The sequence below is a fragment of the Prunus mume genome, linkage group LG5, assembly GCF_029339155.1.
Source record: "Prunus mume cultivar Tortuosa linkage group LG5, ASM2933915v1, whole genome shotgun sequence".
NCBI lineage: Eukaryota > Viridiplantae > Streptophyta > Magnoliopsida > Rosales > Rosaceae > Prunus > Prunus mume.
Window position 1 is genome coordinate 13,191,888 of NC_142702.1, and position 19,312 is coordinate 13,211,199.

Consider the following 19,312-nt stretch of genomic DNA (forward strand, 5'->3'; position numbering starts at 1 on the left):
GAATCTAACGAAGCTGCAAATTAATTTGTGAATGGATCTAATTGTATGTCACCACTCCTTAGTAGTGCTAATAGGGTTTCTTATATTTATTGAGGGTTTTTTTAAACAACAATTGCTTAGGCAATGAAGGATTAGGAGAGCAGAACTACACATCAGGGCCCGGTCATCTGACTACTTACCAAGCAAGCTATACCTCTCCTCGGTCAAAGAGATTAGAAGAACCTAGCTCCCGATCAGTATTGAGGTTTCCTATGGAGATTCCTATGGAGTTAGCAAGAGACGTTAGAGGTTGACCTTAAATGTTAGAAAAAATGATGATAAATGTTGATTTAGAGGTTGGAAATCAGTCAGTATTGAGGTCTCATATAGGAAACCATTAGCTTGTTGGAATATTATCTTAATTGTTGTGTGTGTTTTTTTTTTTTTTTTTTGCCAGACCTAATTGTTGTGCTTTTAACCTTACTTTAAATCTCAAATCATAAAACACTATTCTTAGGGTGGAAGCTTGCATCTTTTCTATAGCAGGTGCTGGATGGTATAAAAAATTCTATTTTTTATTTGTGGAGAAGGTTGCCTCACCTCTCTTCATGTTTCATTGATTTCTCTGTTTCTCGTTAGATTGCATTTTACTTTCTATAGTTTAATCTTTATGATAAAAAGCTTGTTCATGGGATTTTAATCGATTTATCACAATATCTATTGACATATGTTCAGTTGATTCCTGTTTTGAAGGGGTTTTGGAGTTAGCTCACCCTCGCTGGATTGCAAATTATAGTTCTTGCAATTGCAATGCTGAAATATTGAAGTTGAAAACAAGAGGTATTATTTTTATTTCCCAAATACTGCTTAAAGATCAAAGACTCCCTCTTTGAATGTCCAGGTCATTTTTTGTTTTGTTTTTATTTTATTACTTGATAACTTGTTGAACTATGTACAAGTCACCATCTCTTCATTTGAGGCATTAGCTTCACTCCTTCAGGTCTCTTTGATGACATACATATGATCCTATTATCTAATTTGAATAGTTAAGTTATGCATGAAATATTTGGTTTTGTGTGTTCTAGGTTATTGTTGATGCCTAAAATTGATTCAATAGAAAATGACCTCTTCAAGATCGAGGTGGACAATCCTCCTAAACCAAGTTGGCATGACCAAGCAGGTTGTCCCCTAGAATGAGTTCTAATGCTTAGGGATTGCACCTGTAAATAGAAATTGAATAAGAATATGCAATCAAGAGACACAAGAGATTTGCTTGGCTCACCCATAATTGGGCTACGCCCACGAGTTGTTGGGTATTTTCACTATTGAATGAAGAAGTACAAAGGTACAAAGTATTTGATCGATCCTCACAACCCACATCCCAATTACACCCATAACACTCATAATTATGATAAACGAGATCAAATATTGATATAGTAGGGTTGAGTTCTCGCGAGTGGATGCGAGAGAAAAGCGTCTTGAAACCCCTCTCAAGTTTGAGAGTTGTCTTTATATAATAGCTTGGAGATAATCAAATCCTTGTAGAAGTAGGCTTCCTAATTAGCCTTGGAGTAGAAGTCCATCTCTGAACAGAATTCCAATCCATATAAAGCTCAACCTTTGGGTAATTTTACCCAGAAACAATTACTATGGCTAAAAGTTTTTGCAGAATGATGTTTTAATTTTAGATTATCTTAGTTTCTTATAGCTATTTTCATTATTGGGAGGTTTCTAATTCTTGTAACGTCCATTCCGTGGTTTTAAATTAGAAATGTTCTAATATGATCTTTGATTAATTGTATGTGTCTAATTAATTGGAAGAAGATTTTTGATAAAACTGATGTCTTCTCATAAGGTATCATTTAAATGCTAAAAGCTTCTGTTATGAGCTTTACATAATGATTTGAAGTTTCTCAAATGATGTTAGATACTAGAGCACTTAGAATTCTTGCAACACGTTTTGTCACATTCATATTAACAAGGCATAATCTCTAGTTATAATTTTCATCCTCTAGTGTAAATTTGGTCAACGGGGTGTCTTTGTTTAGGTTGTTGCATATTGTTCTCTCTGTAAGTGAGATTTCTCTAGTTGGCTTTGAAGTTGGTTTCACAAGAAGCTGACTTTTGGTTGCTATGAATTTCTATAACTTCAGGATAGTTCTTGGAGGTAGGATTTCATTTGAGGTATACTAGCTTCAACAAAATAACTATTCGAATAATCTCTAATGCTCTCCATTGTCGATAAAGTAGTAACATAAGCTTGAACAGGTTTCTTCTATTGGAAATTTGTGTTTACAAATCTTGTGGTAATGGCTTACAGAAGAAGTGTTTAAGAAGGAATGATAATGAGAGGATAAAAGATGCTTCAAGGTGTGTATGAATACACTATCTTTTAGACTTCATTTGCCCTTACAACTTCTGTTCAAAGATGTTAAGAAAATAAGCCATGTGGATACAATGAAGCCTAGCCTAAAATATATGTTGTCAATGTCTTGCAGAACCAAAGATAACCCCAAACACACTTTAGAATTGTAACAAGCATATTGAAGACACCTAGAGGTTAATTTTGCAGAAAATAACCTCTAGAAGTTTTACTTTGTGAAACTAGATGGAGAATAGTTGGAATTGAACTTTGATCTTTATATCTTTCCTATATGTCTTGGACATAACTTCATGTATTTGTTGCAGTATAACCATATCTATTACAGCTTTTGAATTGTACCTCTTTATCAAGAAGTACTACTTCAAGAGAACACTTCCCTTTATGAAAGAATGTGTCTTTATGTTTAAATCATGTATATAAAGTGTTTCTAACGTTCATATATATGATTCAAACACTTAAGCATCAAGAGGCACACCACATGACTGAAGAGGTGCTTCAAAAACACAAATTCTCTGTCAAACGACTGGTCATTTTTCCTCAACGACTGGTTGCTTTTTACCGAGACAACTAACTGAAGTTTCTGCTTGAAACGACCGGTCGATCAGTCACCTGCCTTATATTTTTGAAAATTCTCCAACAATCCTCCACCATTTTCAAAATTTCAAAACAAAACTTTACGTATAACTTTTAAATGCTGTTGAAAACAAGTTTAGAAAATTTCTTGAGCAATTCCTTGAAAGACTTGTGCATAAACTAAGATTTCTTGTGGACTTTGAATCCTAGGTTAGTGAAAACATTTCAAAATTAGTCAAGTAATGCTAAGTAGATAAATTTTGAACTTGCATTCTTGTTGTGATTAACCGGATACATCTCACATACAACTCTTTAAACCCCTAGGTGTGTTTAAATAACTGACACGTGAATTGGCTTGGTGTCTATATCCATGTTCGTAAGTGCTTTAGTGACTAGTCCTAAGTCACATAGAAGGCAGCACCACCCTCTACACTCATATAGGTAAACATGTAGTACCCCTGTAACTAAGTACTTTCAATCATGTCTATTAAGAGTAAATACTCACCCACTTCGATATCATACAAGTATAACTTACTTACAAAGTTCAATTCTAATTTATATGATATTCTTGATATTTTTACATAGTTATATTTTTTATTCAATTTCCTTGTCATTTTATTCACTTGGCAATATAATTTTGACAATTCATGTTATCAAGGATCTTTCTTTATTTATCCTCCAAGGATTCGTCTAGTAACATGATTTGAATTAAACCTTGACATTTTAACTAGTACTATGTCATATTCATCTTTATTAGATGTCCTACTCATCTTTATCAAGATTGAGTACCCTTTCCAATCCATAGTCAAAACTTTAGACATTCATGTACTTATGAATAACAATGCAATAACTCCTTTGCATTTCCAATATTCATTTAAAGTTGATTGATTTCAATAGAACTAATCCTTGGTTTCAAAATCAATTTCATTTAGCACTTTTATTATTATCTTATGCAATTTAACTCGTGCTAGGATTACATTAGTCTATTCCTTTGTAAAATAATTTTGCATTCTCCATGCCATGCATATCACATATATAACATTAATTAAAATATTTCAATAAATAACATAACTTAAAAATAATAACCATGATATGCATTAAACTTTGCTTCTAATATCAATCAAAATATAAATCAAATCATTATAAAAAACTTTGCAAGACACATTCTCTATAAACAGAGAACCATATGTGTCTTTTGCTAGGTGGTTATGTACCTCCACCTATTATCACTTCATCATGGACATACCAATTCATTAAAGAGTTCCTTCCATGGAAGTTATATCGTTTAAATTCGTACTTAGAACCTCTATACGAAGACGTACCTTTCCATGGATATAACATCTTTTGGTTAATCTATGTAACTTTTTTATCAAGAGGTATCTTTCCATGAAAATCACACTCCTTAACTTATCAATCATATGCAATTCATAATATTTATAATATATTTCTTACTAGTCAAATTATGACAGAAAATTTTTCAGCAATAGAACCAACCATAAACATCTCATTTATCTATAAACTTCATGTTTATAATGACTATGATTCAAATGCTATTAAACATGTTCTACATGCTTTCAGATCTTTTAACTTGTTGAGATTCAGTATGGTTTGAATATTACTTGTAACTTGTTCATAAACTTGACAACCTTGGACATCTAAGATTTAGGTCATAGATGCTTAGTATTTTGAGCATCTTGGTGGAGAGGAGCAAATAACCCACACAAAATCAGTTCATTTATTGAAAATAGTAATTTATAATTCTGGACAGATAACAATCAACCTGTCACGTCACATTTTATGTTTGAAAACCACTTTCTGCTGCCCATCTGAACATATAGTGACAGCATCTCATGCTAAAGGAAGAACAATTGAGGATGCTAGGATTTCTTAGTCATTGTTCTTCTCAAACAGTCAGTAATCTTCTGTGTTTCTGATCAAAATCTTCTCTGCACCATGATCTGTTTATCTTTTTTCTTCCTTTTTAGTCTTGGTCAACTCACTTGTAGTCATGTGCAATGTGGGATTTATGTGTCTTGGTCCTCTTGTTTTCCGGTCAAATCCCCTCACACAAACATATCCTGCAAATCAAGGAGCAAGTTAACTTGGTTGAATAACCTTCTGCATAATTTTGGAACTCAACTTTTGTCTACAAAATAAGGTGTCAGTTGAATGACCTCATGCTAAACTTTTGTCAACGACAAGTTCATGTTTCAAATTTGTTAATAATCCTTTAGGTACTGCACTACCTATGAGTTTTCCTTTACATTATAACTACAGATGAGAGCCTGTTTGATAGCCTTTTGGTTTTTGGTAGGACATGTAGAGGGGAAATGTATGGGACAAATGAAGACAGATTAGGGCCCGTGTACATTTCTTCCATCTTCCTCCCGCCACCCTCCCACCACCACTCCTTTTCCACCCTTCCACATCCATTCTCTCTGCTTATACTCTATCTCTTAACCCCAAAAAGAAAAAAGAATACTAAAAACTAAAAAAGAAAAGGTTACAAAACAGGCCCTTTGTTAAAAGTTTATGATTTACATCTTTAGTCACTTAAAATCAGTCCATTTGTTAATAATCTAGTAGCATAACTAATCTTTACTTTTATGTAAATTTATGTACAGGTGTAAACTAATCTTCTAATAGTTCACCTCTCATGTTCATGAGTTACGCATATGGTCTTATAGCCATAAGATCTGAAAACTTCTAATAGTGTACCTCTTTTGCCATGTCTGAACTTGACAGTTGCTTAATCAGTTAAATGTTATGTTCAAAGGATTTAGTTACTCGAATGATCAAATCCATTAGATTGACATTATGACTGGGATATTTGAATATTCTAAAAAGACTTATATGATCTCGTGATTGATACTAGAAGAATTGCTGGAACAAGATGTATTTGCAAGCAATTAAGTAGGTTGCGTTGACTTTTATTGTAGTTGCCAAATACAATGTAGTTTTTGTTGGAAGTTAAATTCATGATCTTGTGTTATCTTCTTATTTCTGTACTTGTGCCTAAAGAGTTATCATCAAACTAGGCAGACAAATCACTATAAGAACTGAAGTTGAAAACACATACCTTTCCAAAAGCAGTATTGAATTCCCACTGTTGATAGACCTGATAGACAGGTAATTTCATTGTTAGACAATACGTATTCCATTGTAACTAACTTTTACATCTTTAGTTGGGAAGTATCTAGATTTCTCTTACCTCTAAATATCGACATTACAGAAGCTCCAAAGTATGCGGTCCGTCTTGGCAAATTCCATATCCACTGCCTTGGAACATCAATTGGATTGTAACTAGAATCATGATCAGCGAACACCTGCATTGTGATAGAACTTTTTTTTATAAATCTGGAAATTAATGGCTCTCATATTCTGGCTTAGAGAACTGGATGAAGTAGCAACAGCTTTTCTCATTAGGATAGGCAGATAGACTCTTTTTAACCAATTGGGTTGCATGAGTGCAGGCTAGTGGTTAATCTAACTCGCACAAGGTGTACTTTCTGGTTTGCTATTAACTTAATCCAGACTGTGCACAGTAGATAAACTTCAAGGAGATTAGTTTGAATAAGACTTGCCTCATTAACTTGAAAGTATGTTCCATTGAGCGGAAAGCTCCCTCTCATTGCTGTTCTACAAGGTATCTGTTACAAGTTGAATCAAATTTCAGTAAACAACTGCAGGTTCTCTATTTTTTGCTTCGACATATTATGACACTCAATTTTCCTCACCAAAATTGTGCCTCTGACTGTTTGAGAATTTTCTTCTCTTTTAGTATTGCATGAAAAGCATGTCTTCTCATTGCACAATTTATTTTTGTCCTGGGAGCCACACCTGCTTTCTGGTTGTGGAACTGAATTCGAAGTTTGACCTAGTATACAGATGTAGAATAAATGTATCACCATGAAAAATGTAAAATATTTAACTTCATATCTCTGCTAGCAGATTAGCTAACTTGTTCTATTAAATCAAATTAATTAAATTCATATGATGTCAAGATTCTCAACAATGTATCTCAGTTTTCTAACCGCTGCAAAGTTCATGTTTTTTAGTTACTTTTGGACAGATTACTTGGAATTCTATATTAGACGAACTGTTTCAGCAATGTTCTGTTTTGAGCTTACCTGGTGCCCATATAGCAAGAAGATATGGGGTTGGGTCATCTGGTTCCCGTTTGTCCATCTGTAAAATTGAATAGTGTTTAATTGAGAATAAGAATGCTTCATGTAGGTCACTACATATTCTAGATATAAAGTGTAACATTTCGACTTACCCGTTCCAAGAGTGGATGTGAATCTGGTAGCACATACCTGCATCATATCGATAGGATGTAGAAGTGTCACAGAGAATTCATAATTATGTCCATGTACATATGGTTGTATATAGGCATGTATGCCAAAACTCAGAATACTGGCTCCTAAGCCGAGAGTTCTTAGGTCCAGGACAGGAATTCTGTATTTAGGTCCAAAGATATGGGCCGTGCCGTGCCGGACCTTACATAAGCAGGGCGTGCTCGGGTCTGCCTGCTACGTTTGACAGAGACACCAAGACTTATTTTTTCTAGACATTAGTACGAACCGATCCAATCATAGACATTAGTAAGAAACTTCAAACTAGAATGAGGCCCTACTTAGCTGAATATAAGTCCAGCTTATAGACAAGCATATGTGGTTTTGCGACTATGGGAAGATATATATACTTACACTTGGTGCTCTGTTCGTAGTCGAGTGGCAACCTTTTGCTCGGGGCCAGGGATATAAGCAGCATCTGGGTTCAAACAAACTAAAGCCTTGGATGTGTCGCGTTCTCGGAGCTCCCTGTTCCCTTGCACGTAGTATTTTATTGTCGAGTTGAGCTCTTTAACGTTGAGTGTGATGGTAGGAATCTCGTCAGGATCCTCATAGGGAAAGTCCTCAATGTCACTTTGTGATAGCTCCGTGAACTCTTGTTCTGGCGTTGCTGGTTCTTCAATGATTGGTTCGCACTTGTTAATTTCAGTACCTACTTTCTGGAGCGATTTGTTTTCGGGTGGAGGCAGTGACATGGGAGTAACACCTATAGTAGGATTTGTCTCGGCTGCAATTGAAGAACTTGAACTGACAATGCTCTTCTCTTCTGGCCTTGGCAGGGCAAGTCTTGCACTGCACCAAACATGGTTGGTATTGGTTTCACTAATGCTATTTTCTTCTTTAACTAAGTTTGATAAATATAGAAAAGGACCCACTAGTGTAGTGGTTTGGAGCAATTCCTCCCCCAGGAAAGGTCATGGGTTCGAGTCCTAGCATCCGTTTAGTGTGTGTAAGTTTAGTATACTATCACATCTCTCAATAGGGAAGGTCCTCAAAAAAGATTAAAAAAGTTCGATAAAATTTTAATTTTTTTCACTTCTCTTAATTGTTCCATGTGATTACTGAGACATAGTCTAAGTTATTTACACTTTCTGATTGCTAATTAGTGAGGCATGAATCCCATGCCTCAAAATATCTGAAGATACGTACTCATGAATTGCTTCTATGTTTATTTGCCTGAACAGTGGCATTAGTATACATTTAATTTTTCAGAGATTATTGGTCAAACCTTGCAAAAGCGCTTGCGAAGTGTCTGCACTCTCCTCTCATTGGACATGCATTGCAATTTGGTTTACTCTTTGTGCAGAAAACCTGCATACAAAGCAATATTTGAGCCACTTATTTTATTTTTGATTAATTACAGATAATGTTTGTAAACTGTAACTAATGAAACTCCATGCATACCTTTCCGAATGTAATCAACTGGTAGTGCAGCTCATACCTGTAGTTTAGTAGGCAGCCAAAAAGCGCAAGTTAAATAAAACAAATCATGCATGAATATTTGCACACAAAAATAGTGCTCCCAAATCAACTTGAACGGTTTAGGGAGTTATGAGGTTACAGGGTTAGTTGATCAAGTTTGCATAGTCTTGGCCACAGATACTTTTGAATTGACTCCAACACTGGGTACCTGGAGAGGAATATGTTTAGCATTTGGAACTACCAGAAAACTTAAGCATTCGTTTTCGAAACATTATTTCTTACACTTCCACTAGGTGTAGCTGAAGTGATTCAGGTAGTGGCTGGATGGGAACCCATCCTAGTCGTACTGCTATCCTTCCGACATTTGTGTCAACCTTATATGGAGCAACAAAGAAATACAATTTAAGTTCGTAAGATGTTCTGAGTCTCTTATCAGAGAATAACAAATTAGCAGCCAGAAAATTGTTACCGGGAAAGCAACATGGTGCAGGGTTAAGAGCCGGACGCACTCCACACTTTTCAAGCCCAATCCTTGTATGCTTAACAAATAATCCCTGCATGAAAAAATTTGTAGGAACTACATACAAAATCTGCTGATGCATTTAAGTGCATTACTCTAATCAATTATTTGGAATGGCTTACTTCGCTTTGTCTGGTGGAACATCTCTTAACCATTCCAGATCGATGCTTCCATGGTCTCTAACCAGTCGGTTCAGGAATCCCTACAAAAAAATTGCAACCATGGAGATATTGATCTTCATCACAAATAAGAGGTGTTTAGACTGAACAGTATATGAGAGAACCTGGATTCTATCAGATAGCATTTTGTTCATCCCTCGCTTCCTGATCGCATCAGAAATTTCAATCAGATCAGCATTTCTAAGTGCTTCATAATCCAGTGAGTCCATTGTGTCTTCATTTCTTTCCTTTTTCCTACCGTTGCCCTCCACCTGCTTTCTCAACATGTCCCAGTCAACTCCATTCTGTTCCTTGCGCACGGCCTTTCCTTTTCTTCCTTTTGAAATCTTTGTACTTGTCTCATTATGCGGGTGGCCATAGGAATGTAGTTGCTCCTTTAAATTTGATTCATCTGACTGATTTCCCATGTGTATTTGCTTATTCACAACAGAGATCCTATCGACGACATTGACAGATTTTTTATTAAGCTCACTGACATTTCGAGCATGGTGCATGCCACTCTTCTTTCCCAGAAGTTCAGTAGATTTTGGAGTCTCTCTTACTGACTTGTTTTGTAATTGGAAGGTTTGGTTCCCTTCACATTGATGACTGTAGTAGGAAGGATGATTGCATCCATTGCTCGAACTTGGTTGATAATTATTTTGAGAACCCCACAAAATATTATGTGGCACAGAGGCATTAACAACACTTCCTGACAGCTCTTCATTTCTGAAGCTTTCGCACTTTTCGCCATTTTCAATGTTGAACCTGGAAGCAGTTGGAGGCCAAGAGGATATGCTTTCCTGACTGAAAGTTCCAAATCCACATGGATCTGGTTCTCCAAAATCCGGGTACATATACAACTGATTGTTGCTGGAAGAAGCAAATGGTACTTGCATTTTTCTGTTGTGAAGATTGAGTAGGTTGGTGAACGAAGAAGTTCCATTGAGATCATCGATTCTGTCTGATCTTTTCTTTAGCTTTCCATATTCTATATACCCATTATTGGATCCATCATTTAATACTGAACTTCCATTTACTTGGTAAAATTCCTGAAATGTGGTCGCTTTCTCCATCTCTTGATTTGTTGAAAGAGGCATATGAATCTTGTTGGGTTGGCACTCTGTGATGGAATCTTCTGCTTCTGAGTTGGGCACCGAGCAGGATCGGATTCCTATAGCAGCTTGAGTGACTGAGGATTGAAAAGAATCTTGAGATGCTGCAAATTCTTCCTCCAAACACTGGCTATGTGCCTCCACTAAGTTCATTTCCATCCCTGATGTCTCACTGCCTCTCTGATTCTCTGCAGGTCCATGGAGTGCCACAGAAATTCGGTTATAGATTGGTTGACTTGATACTTCTTCATGCCATCTGGTGCCATCCTCTGGGCTTGTCATGCGAACTTGCGGTGCTTTAACCAACAAGTTCATCCCAACCTTGTCTTGAGCTTGGCGATTGCTCGACTTGAGTGGAAATTTTTCTGCTAAGGACATGAATGCAGAGCTACAAAAAGAAAAAGGAAAAAAAAAATTTAAATACTGCTCACTTAAAGACATTCATTTATGGGCAACCTTGCTGCATAACAATCATGCTAAAATTGTGTGTACCTTGATAGATGGTCTGAAACATTCTGAGTAAGGAAAACTCCAATCACTGAGTCAACAACTGATCCTTTCCATTTCGAAAAACCTCTGTCTCCTGTGTAGAATAATATTGGATCAAGTTAGAGCTTGATCGAGAGATCTACAAATCATGCAAATGTTTCACACTTAAAAAACTTTTTGACAAAACTGGGTTTGGCCTGGTTTATATACATATTAAGAGGGAATAAATGAAACCAATCATGAAATGCTTATTACTTTACTGTCGACATATTCACTCAATTTCAAAACAACAGCCTAATTCTATATAGTTTTTTGTTAGTATTTTACCTTGAACAAGGTGCATGCGTGCAATGACTGAGTCAACTCGTCCTCGGAAAACCTTTCTTTCCTCTTCCCAATACTTCTCCTTTTTCTCATCAGTTTCTTCAATGCCTACGCTTCCTTCCTTGCCCATCAAGAGATTCCACATCCTATTTGTTTCTGGGTCAAGCTCTACTTTAAGCCGTGGCTTACGTTTCTTAAGAGTCCCGTCATGGGGAACAACTGCGCCAGGTGCATTGTATGGGACAAGTGCATTTTTCTCATGCTCTATAGATTTGCTGCAGCTTCCATTGAGGTTCAGGCCATTAAATTGACTTGTGATGTCATCTATTGATATGGTATATCTTGTACTTATTGGAAACCCTGCATCCAAATCAAGAGGTTGTCATCATTTAACGAAGTTGAAAACATGTATTGAGATTACATATACAAGTTTCAAAAGTTTCATAAGGTGGCAAGTACCTATTGCTTGTGGAGAAGGTTTCTGATTATCATACAAGGCATCCCCTTCTTGCAGGACTTTTTCTGTACCTGATGAAACCGATTGCGATACAGTCTCCTCCTTCTTTCCCGTTAACACAGTCTGCCTCTTTCCGGTTGTCTTATCATGGCGAGTTCGAAATGCCTGCCTGTTTCCTTGTTGAAAGGATTTTCTGGAAGGTGATGAGGCAAGCTGGTTACATGTTTCAATCGAGGAATGGGCAGACAAGCTATGAACTTGAGCGAATTCTTGGCATGAATTTGATTTGGATGAGTTCTGCTGATTCAGAAAACTATGCCCAGAAGCCATGGAGTGAGTGTACCTCTCACTGGTAAACTTGTTGAGCCCTTTGTTCTGTCCCTCTATCTTTCTGCTACTTTCAATGGAATAACTCAATAATGTATTATTCAGCTTTGATGCAAACCCAATTGAGTTGACACTATTTTCCCCTTTTTTCTCAACTTTTCCCAGGCACTCCTCAACGGGCGAAACTTTAGAAGACATATCATAGATGCTCAAGTATCCATTATCAGATGTCTGTTTCTTATGACTCTCTGGAAATTTTTTGCCGCGAGTGCAACTATTTCTCTGATAGCGATCCAATTGACATATCTCTTGGCACGACAATGAACTAGGTGGATGATTGGTAGAAAGATGTGTGTGCTCAACAGTTCCGGAATATCCCCTCTTGGATCCCCTGGCTTCACTTGGAATGGAGAGAAGTTTTACTACTGATTGACAGCTGCCAAGCTTGATACTTTCTCCAGTACTCTGAAGGTTTTCACCGTTAGTTTTTGCGTAAATGACATCATGGCCTATTCTTTGAGCATCTCTTTGTTGTTGCATGGGAGTGTATCCATCTCTACATCTTCTCTGGCATAAATCCAAATTCCCATTTTCTACTTGTCTCCGTATGACAGTCAAATTTTCCATATGCACGTCTTTTGTTGTAGCAAGTGCTGCTGCAGATGGTTGCTTTTCGGGCTGGTCTGGATAGTTATTTAGAATATGGGTCATGGAAGGGGTTGGGTTTCTCATAGTTCCTGGTATCTGGTTTTCTACCATCAGCTCATTCTGTACACCGATTCGCTCAGCCGCATTTGTTCTAAAAACCTGGTCAGTTCCAGTGCCCATATGTATCCCTTTACAATCAATATTCAAATCAAAAGTTCTCTTGTACCCTTGTTTCATCTCCTCTTGCTGACCAACTGCTTTGCATGGGTTTTCATCCATGGACTTTTGAGAACCAAAACATAGAACTCTCGTGCATGACTTTGCAACTTTTCCAGCATTAGGGTCTATTGTCTCCCTTGGAACATGCGACAGTTGACCTGGGGATTCCTTTTGGACATTCTTCCTTACATACTTTCTCTTTGCTGGTCTGCTCTCGTTAGACTCTGAATTAATATTTGGAGTTGCATGATGTGGTGTCCTTTTGGGCTTGCCTTCTCTGACTACCTTGGCCCTGTGTTTTTTTCGCTTGGGTGTTTTCTGCTGTGGTGTCTTGTTTAGATCAATCCTTCTGTCACCTTCCCTGCCAGAATCTATCGTTTCGATATCAATCCCTATGTCACCTTCCCTGCCATAATCTTTCGTTTCCATGTATAGTGTAGAAATGGCTGCAGATGATGACTCCACAATGTTCTCCAAGAGGCCGTCACTATGTTTTTGAACTGCTTCATCCCCTATAGACAATACTAATTTCACTTGCTTGCCTTTTTCCTTACTAGCACTTTCACTTGTGAAGGATTTCAGTATTGTAGAAAGCTCGTCGATCTCCAAAGTCTTGGCCTGATTTGTTGTGAATTGGAGTTGGCTGGCAGCAGATGTGGAAGCATCGGCTTCTGTTCTTGGTAAAGAGTTTATTAGATCATAGCTTGGTAGGAATGGTACGGAAAAACCATCTGTACAATAAATAAATAAGGTTTTATTAGTACAATAAATAAAATAAAAAAAGTTCTACCAAGTAGTTTTTACTTGAAAAGAAACACGGAATAAGGATAAGGAATTGGAATCGGATCAACTACTTCCCCAAGTTGATTAGATTCCTAATTTTGAGGGTATTTGATTACAGATTTTAAGATAGAACTCTCATAATTTTTTATTCTTTAGATGTAAGTAAACACAGGGGAAGTAAGAAATTGGTATCATTCCAATACCCATGCATTAGTAAACACAAGCGAAGAAGGAATTAGAATGATTCTCATACTCATTACTGATATGTAAACATGCCATAAATATGGAGGGTACAATTCCTGCAAAAGAAACATGGAGAAATATATATATATATATATATGATGATGTGATGTGTTGAGGTCTTTACCCTCGTCTTTTAAGCAATTTAGGACCATGCTTATGATCGCATGGATACTTCGTTATAGGATGAAGTCGTCCAGGATCTCATCTATCATGTGAGGATGAATCATACAATGGGTGAAATCTTTCAGGGTGAAGGGCTCTATACTAAGAGTTCTGGTGCGAGAGGCCAACCATATAAGCGAGATGGCCAAATGGTTACATTGGAAGGTCAAAATTCAGGGATAAATTAAAGATGGTTAGTTTGAAAGTGGTTCTAAGGACGATTATGAAAAGAATTTTCCAGCATGGAAGGAGAAGAGGAACAAATTGAGAATGCAGGAAGTTCACATACAGACTACAGTTAGTGTTGCTAGCAACACTGAACTTTTGGTTATTACCAGCAACAATGAACTCATGGTCATTTTTTTACGAAAATCTTCTCCATCTTGGATTTTAGAATTTGGAGGTACTTTTCATATGTGTTTGAAAAAGGAAGGATTTGATACATCCGTAGACAAAGATGGGGGTGAAGTCATGATGGTGGATAAATCAACATGCAAAGTAGTTCTTGATATGTGATTACATTGAAGATCGGAATGCATGATGATATTGTCATGTCACTAGGTAAGGTGAGGTATATTCCTTCACTAAGAAAGAATCATATTTCTCTTGAGTAGAATGGCTACAATACAAATCTAAAGAAGGTAAGGTCACAAAGGGTTCACTTGGGGTTATGAGTTTCTACAAGCTTTTCATGGGTTACAATGAGCATCAGTTTCTACCAAGGAGGACTAGAAGATCAAACTTGTCTTTTTGACATTCGCAGCTAGAAAAAATTAGTGAAAGAGCCATGCAAGAGGTAAACAAAGCATAATTTACTAGAAGATCTATGCTATTGCAGACTTATTAAGTTTTGTAAGCACTTTACCACTAGAAAGCAAACAAGGGTGGTATGTAAGTTAGCAAACAAGGAGAATAAGAGTACCAGAAGGATTAATATATTCATTCAGACGAGGTGGGGCCAACGTTTTGTTACTTGCTTAGGTGATTTTTTTTAGCAAGATTTGGGTCTACTTCATGAAATAAAAATTCGAGGTCTTCACCAAATTCAAGGAGTGTGGAAGGTGTAAAAAAAATTAGATAGGTAGAAAAGTTAAATACTTGAAGAGTGACAATAGGGGTGGGTTTATAGATAAGTAGTTTCTCGAGTTTTGCAAGGATGACAGTATCACAAGGCAATGTGAAGAAAATCCCCAACAGAATGGAGCTGTAGAGAGGATGAACATGAATCTTATGGAGAAAGGTCCATAAGGATTTATGCAGGTTGCCCGAATCATTTTGTGGAGAGCGATTAATCATGCTTGTTATTTTCTTAATCCATCACTATCAAGGATGCTTGGTTTCATATATGTAAATCAGGTATGGTCTAATAAACCGGTTAGTTTATCTGCTCTAATGGTTTTTAGATGTACTGCATATATGTTTTTATTCCCCCTGATGAGCGGTCCAAACTTAATCCCAAACCTCTTGAATGCATTTCCTAACTTCCAGAAGGGAGTGAAAGGGTATAAGTTTTAGAATCTAGGGAATCAGAAAGTAAAAAAATCGTTAGTAGAGTTATGGTGTTTGATGAGAAGCCTATTCCTATGATTGAAAAAAAAAAATTAAAAAAAATTAAAGATGTGAGAGGAAGAGACCATGAGGTTCAAAGCTCGGTTAATGGTCAAAGGGTACTTGCAAAAAGACGGAGTTGATAATAAGGACGTATTCTCTCCGGTAGTGAGGCACACTTTTATAAGGTTATTATTGTCCTTAGCAGCTCTACATGACATAGAGATAGAACAGATGGATGTAAAGACCCCCTTTCTCCATGATGATTTAAAGGAAGATATCTACATGAGTCAACTAAGGTTTTGTTGAAGTAGGTAAAGAAAACCTAGTTTCTATTTTAAAAAAAATTTGTGGTGACTCTTGTATGCAATGATTTCTACGCAACCTGACTTACCCCAATCATTTAGTCTAGTTTCGAGGTACATAGTGAGTCCGAGTAAATGCACTGGAATGCAGTGAACACTACAAAAAAAAGTGGCAACAGTCACCATTTTAGTCACCAAAAAAAGCAAAAAATGTGACTGTTGTGGGGGTTACTAAAGGCTTTAGTCACTAAAAAAAGCAAAAAATGTGACTAAAAGCCTTTTTAGTCACCAAAAAAGTCAAAAATGGTTACTGTTGCCTTTAGTAACCCCCACAACAGTCACCATTCTGTCACCAATTGTTGGTGACTATTGCCACTTTTTTTTGTAGTGGAATTAGATTCTAAGCTATTTAAAAGGCACTAAGCGTCTTGGGATTTTGTTTGAAAATCAACAAGTGAAAACCATGTGTGTCTGGTTATGTGGATGCAAACTATGTAGGGGACTTAAGCAAATCCCAACACGTGTTATGTCTCCACATGTGGTGGAGGGTCGATTGGTTGTAGAACGATGCTACATACAATTGGTTTGATAAAGGTTTCTAAGGTAAGGAAGTTATATGGTTGAAAATAGGTTCGCTAATGATTGCTTAAAACATAGCTATGTGGTACCAAGAAAGTGACAGTGAAAGTGCTATGTGTCGAAACCCTAGATGAGAATGTTTCACATTCTTTGATGAAACCTATCACAGCGGAGAAGTCCAAACATTCTATAAGCTTACTCAATCTTTTCACATGCTAGAGATTTGGTGGAACACCTTCTCACTTGAGATGCGTTGAGTCAAGTGGTCTCTTGCCATGGAGAAGATTCTTGAAGGATTTCAGGATTGTCTTCAGGAATATTCAAAGATCCTTAAGAGTTACAAACATTCGAGTGGTTAGTTGATGGCTATTGCCATGCCAACATGGAGATTGTTGTGATCTGGCTCGCCACCCATTGCCACGCTTAGAGAGACAAGTTTAGTGGGCAGACTTTAGGGAGGGTGGGCAGACAAGTTTAATGGCAATCAAAATGTTTTATTCTGGTTTTGCCTCTTTTTTTTCTTTTCCCTTGTTTTCTTTTGGTTTTGGTTAACATTGAATCGTTCCTGATCTTATGTCGTGTTTGGATGAGAAAATTATGTATTTTATTTCTTTTGTTTTCTTGGTCAGCGTTTTTGTAACAAATTATAGCACATACATACAGATCATTAGAAGACATATATCATAAACAAATTATAGTCAGAGCATTGTTTCAAACTATAACAGAATATATCAAAGACAAGATTGTTGATGTTGAGTTCTGGTTTATATCTACTAGGATTCACTTGGCTTTTGATGTGAGACTGCCACATCATTTATAATATAATCAAAGGATTAAAAACATGTACTAGTAAAAATAAAGTTAATACATTTTTTTTTAACATTACATTTAATCTATTAAAAACTATTGTTTTTGCAATACATTATTGATGTGACAGTTTTACATCAAAAGCCTAGTAGACACTAATAGATAAAAAAAAAAAAACCAAAGCAGAGGATTCGGATCCATAAAATTTTATTGTATAAATTTCAGCATCTTAATAGTCTCGTTGGTGACAATTTTCTCAGTGTTTCAATAAGTTATATGTCACATAAGACTTACGATTGCTGTGACTTGAAATTGATTTCTACTACTTGATATTAAATGCCCAATCATTTATTTTCTCCTAGTTCTTTGTTTTTATCAACAAAATTTTATCAGAATAAACAGTAACACGCGCTCTTTCAACCAACAGTTTAAGGCAAATCTTCGTGGCGTAAATGACACAAATATCAGAACAGATATCAGAACAGAGTTAAAATGCTTACACTGGCATATCTGGGATGAGCTAGCGCCATTATTCAAAGGGTTTGAATTTGAGCAGGGGTTTTGGTTGCTATATAGCCAATGAACTGAGTTGGAATATCGCTGACTGTTGTCAACTTGAGAAGGAAAATCCATAGCCAAGGACCTGCCCATCACGATACTTGAAGGATATGAACCATTGCTGAAATTTTGATTGGCTAGCACGAAACTGCCTGAGCTGTTTCCTAGGTTGCTCAAATGAGGTTGAAACTTAGGAATTAGAGCTGTATTTGCTGGTATGTCTGCACTTGTGCTCAGGTTCCTGTTTGCAGAGGCAACATAAGCTGCCTGATCATGAAGCAGATGTGTCGTTGGATCGTTGTTCCAACTTGAGCTGCCGCTACAAAGCAATTCTGTGAAGGAGCCTGGGCTATAGGAGCCTGTGATGAGATCAACCATTTGGGTTTTCTCAGCCAGACTTACATCATAAGAGTAACCATAACGCCCTCCATTTGCATGCTGCTGTTCAATTGGGCTAACTGTTTGAGTGATCCCATTGTAAGTAGCCCCCATTTGTACATGATCACTTGAAATTCCAGTTGGTTGTTGTTGTTGTTGCTGCCAATTTGCTCCTTGCTGGTTGTTTGCATATGGGTTGGCAAGGATCGGATGAGGCTTCACTGAAATTGCCTTCTCTGGGGTCACTGGTGGTACCCAAGAATTTGCGAAACGAAGATCTTCATCCTGGGGAAACGAAAATCTCCCTCCAAACTTCATTCTCGAGCCCCTACAATTTATAAACTATCAAAGTCCCTTTCCACTTCTCTGTTTCTTTGATGTCTTCCTATCTATAACACTCTGATCTCACTCTAGCAGATAAGTTTTGCGGAAAATTGGCGATGCCTGATTTTTCAACACACCCCTCTGTTGGTTGTCCCTATTGTCTGAACTGACTCTGCCAAAACGCGTAAATACTCACACAACTAACTCTCCCACACCCAACATGCAATACAAGATTTTAATACACATTAAAGAAGAGATCTTTCCCTCAGATGGGAAAAAGCAGAAGGGCATCTCTGTTATTAATGCTCAAAATCATCTACACCAGATGTTTCTCAGCAGCTAAAGGCCAGCCATTTCTTGTGTCCTGGAAAACAAGGAAACATGAGTGACAATTGAAGCCAAACTAGACCGGGAATATAGATAGAGAGTAATCTTCTCAATCTGTGCAAATTGAGTTACTTAATATTGGTTCAAACGACTAGGATTATGAGGCAAAAAAATCATTATATCTTCAAAGAATCTTCTTCTGATATGAAAGAAGATGTAACAATTAAATAGAGGCTTTGGTCAACATGCATGAATTAAGTGAAAGGCTTACAGAGATGGTAGAATGTATGTGAGTGCAGGCAGCTTAGCTCACAAATCCAGCAGTGAGA

The 19,312-nt window shown here is 36.9% G+C and overlaps 1 protein-coding gene across 1 annotated transcript; it reads right to left on the reverse strand.

The window, feature by feature from the left end:
- Positions 1-4,897: 4,897 nt before the first annotated feature.
- On the reverse strand, positions 4,898-18,650 carry LOC103331264 (transcriptional activator DEMETER-like). Its single transcript, XM_016794219.2, has 20 exons — positions 17,897-18,650; positions 13,371-13,700; positions 11,778-13,325; positions 11,322-11,678; positions 10,998-11,088; positions 9,516-10,893; positions 9,355-9,434; positions 9,182-9,266; positions 8,995-9,086; positions 8,852-8,920; positions 8,695-8,731; positions 8,519-8,601; positions 7,645-8,082; positions 7,215-7,251; positions 7,066-7,123; positions 6,673-6,812; positions 6,520-6,585; positions 6,147-6,261; positions 6,015-6,053; positions 4,898-5,013 (listed from the first exon to the last, which is right to left on the reverse strand). The coding sequence occupies exons 1-20, from the start codon at positions 18,648-18,650 to the stop codon at positions 4,898-4,900; spliced, it is 5,913 nt and encodes a 1,970-aa protein (XP_016649705.2).
- Between the last annotated feature and the right edge of the window lie 662 nt (positions 18,651-19,312).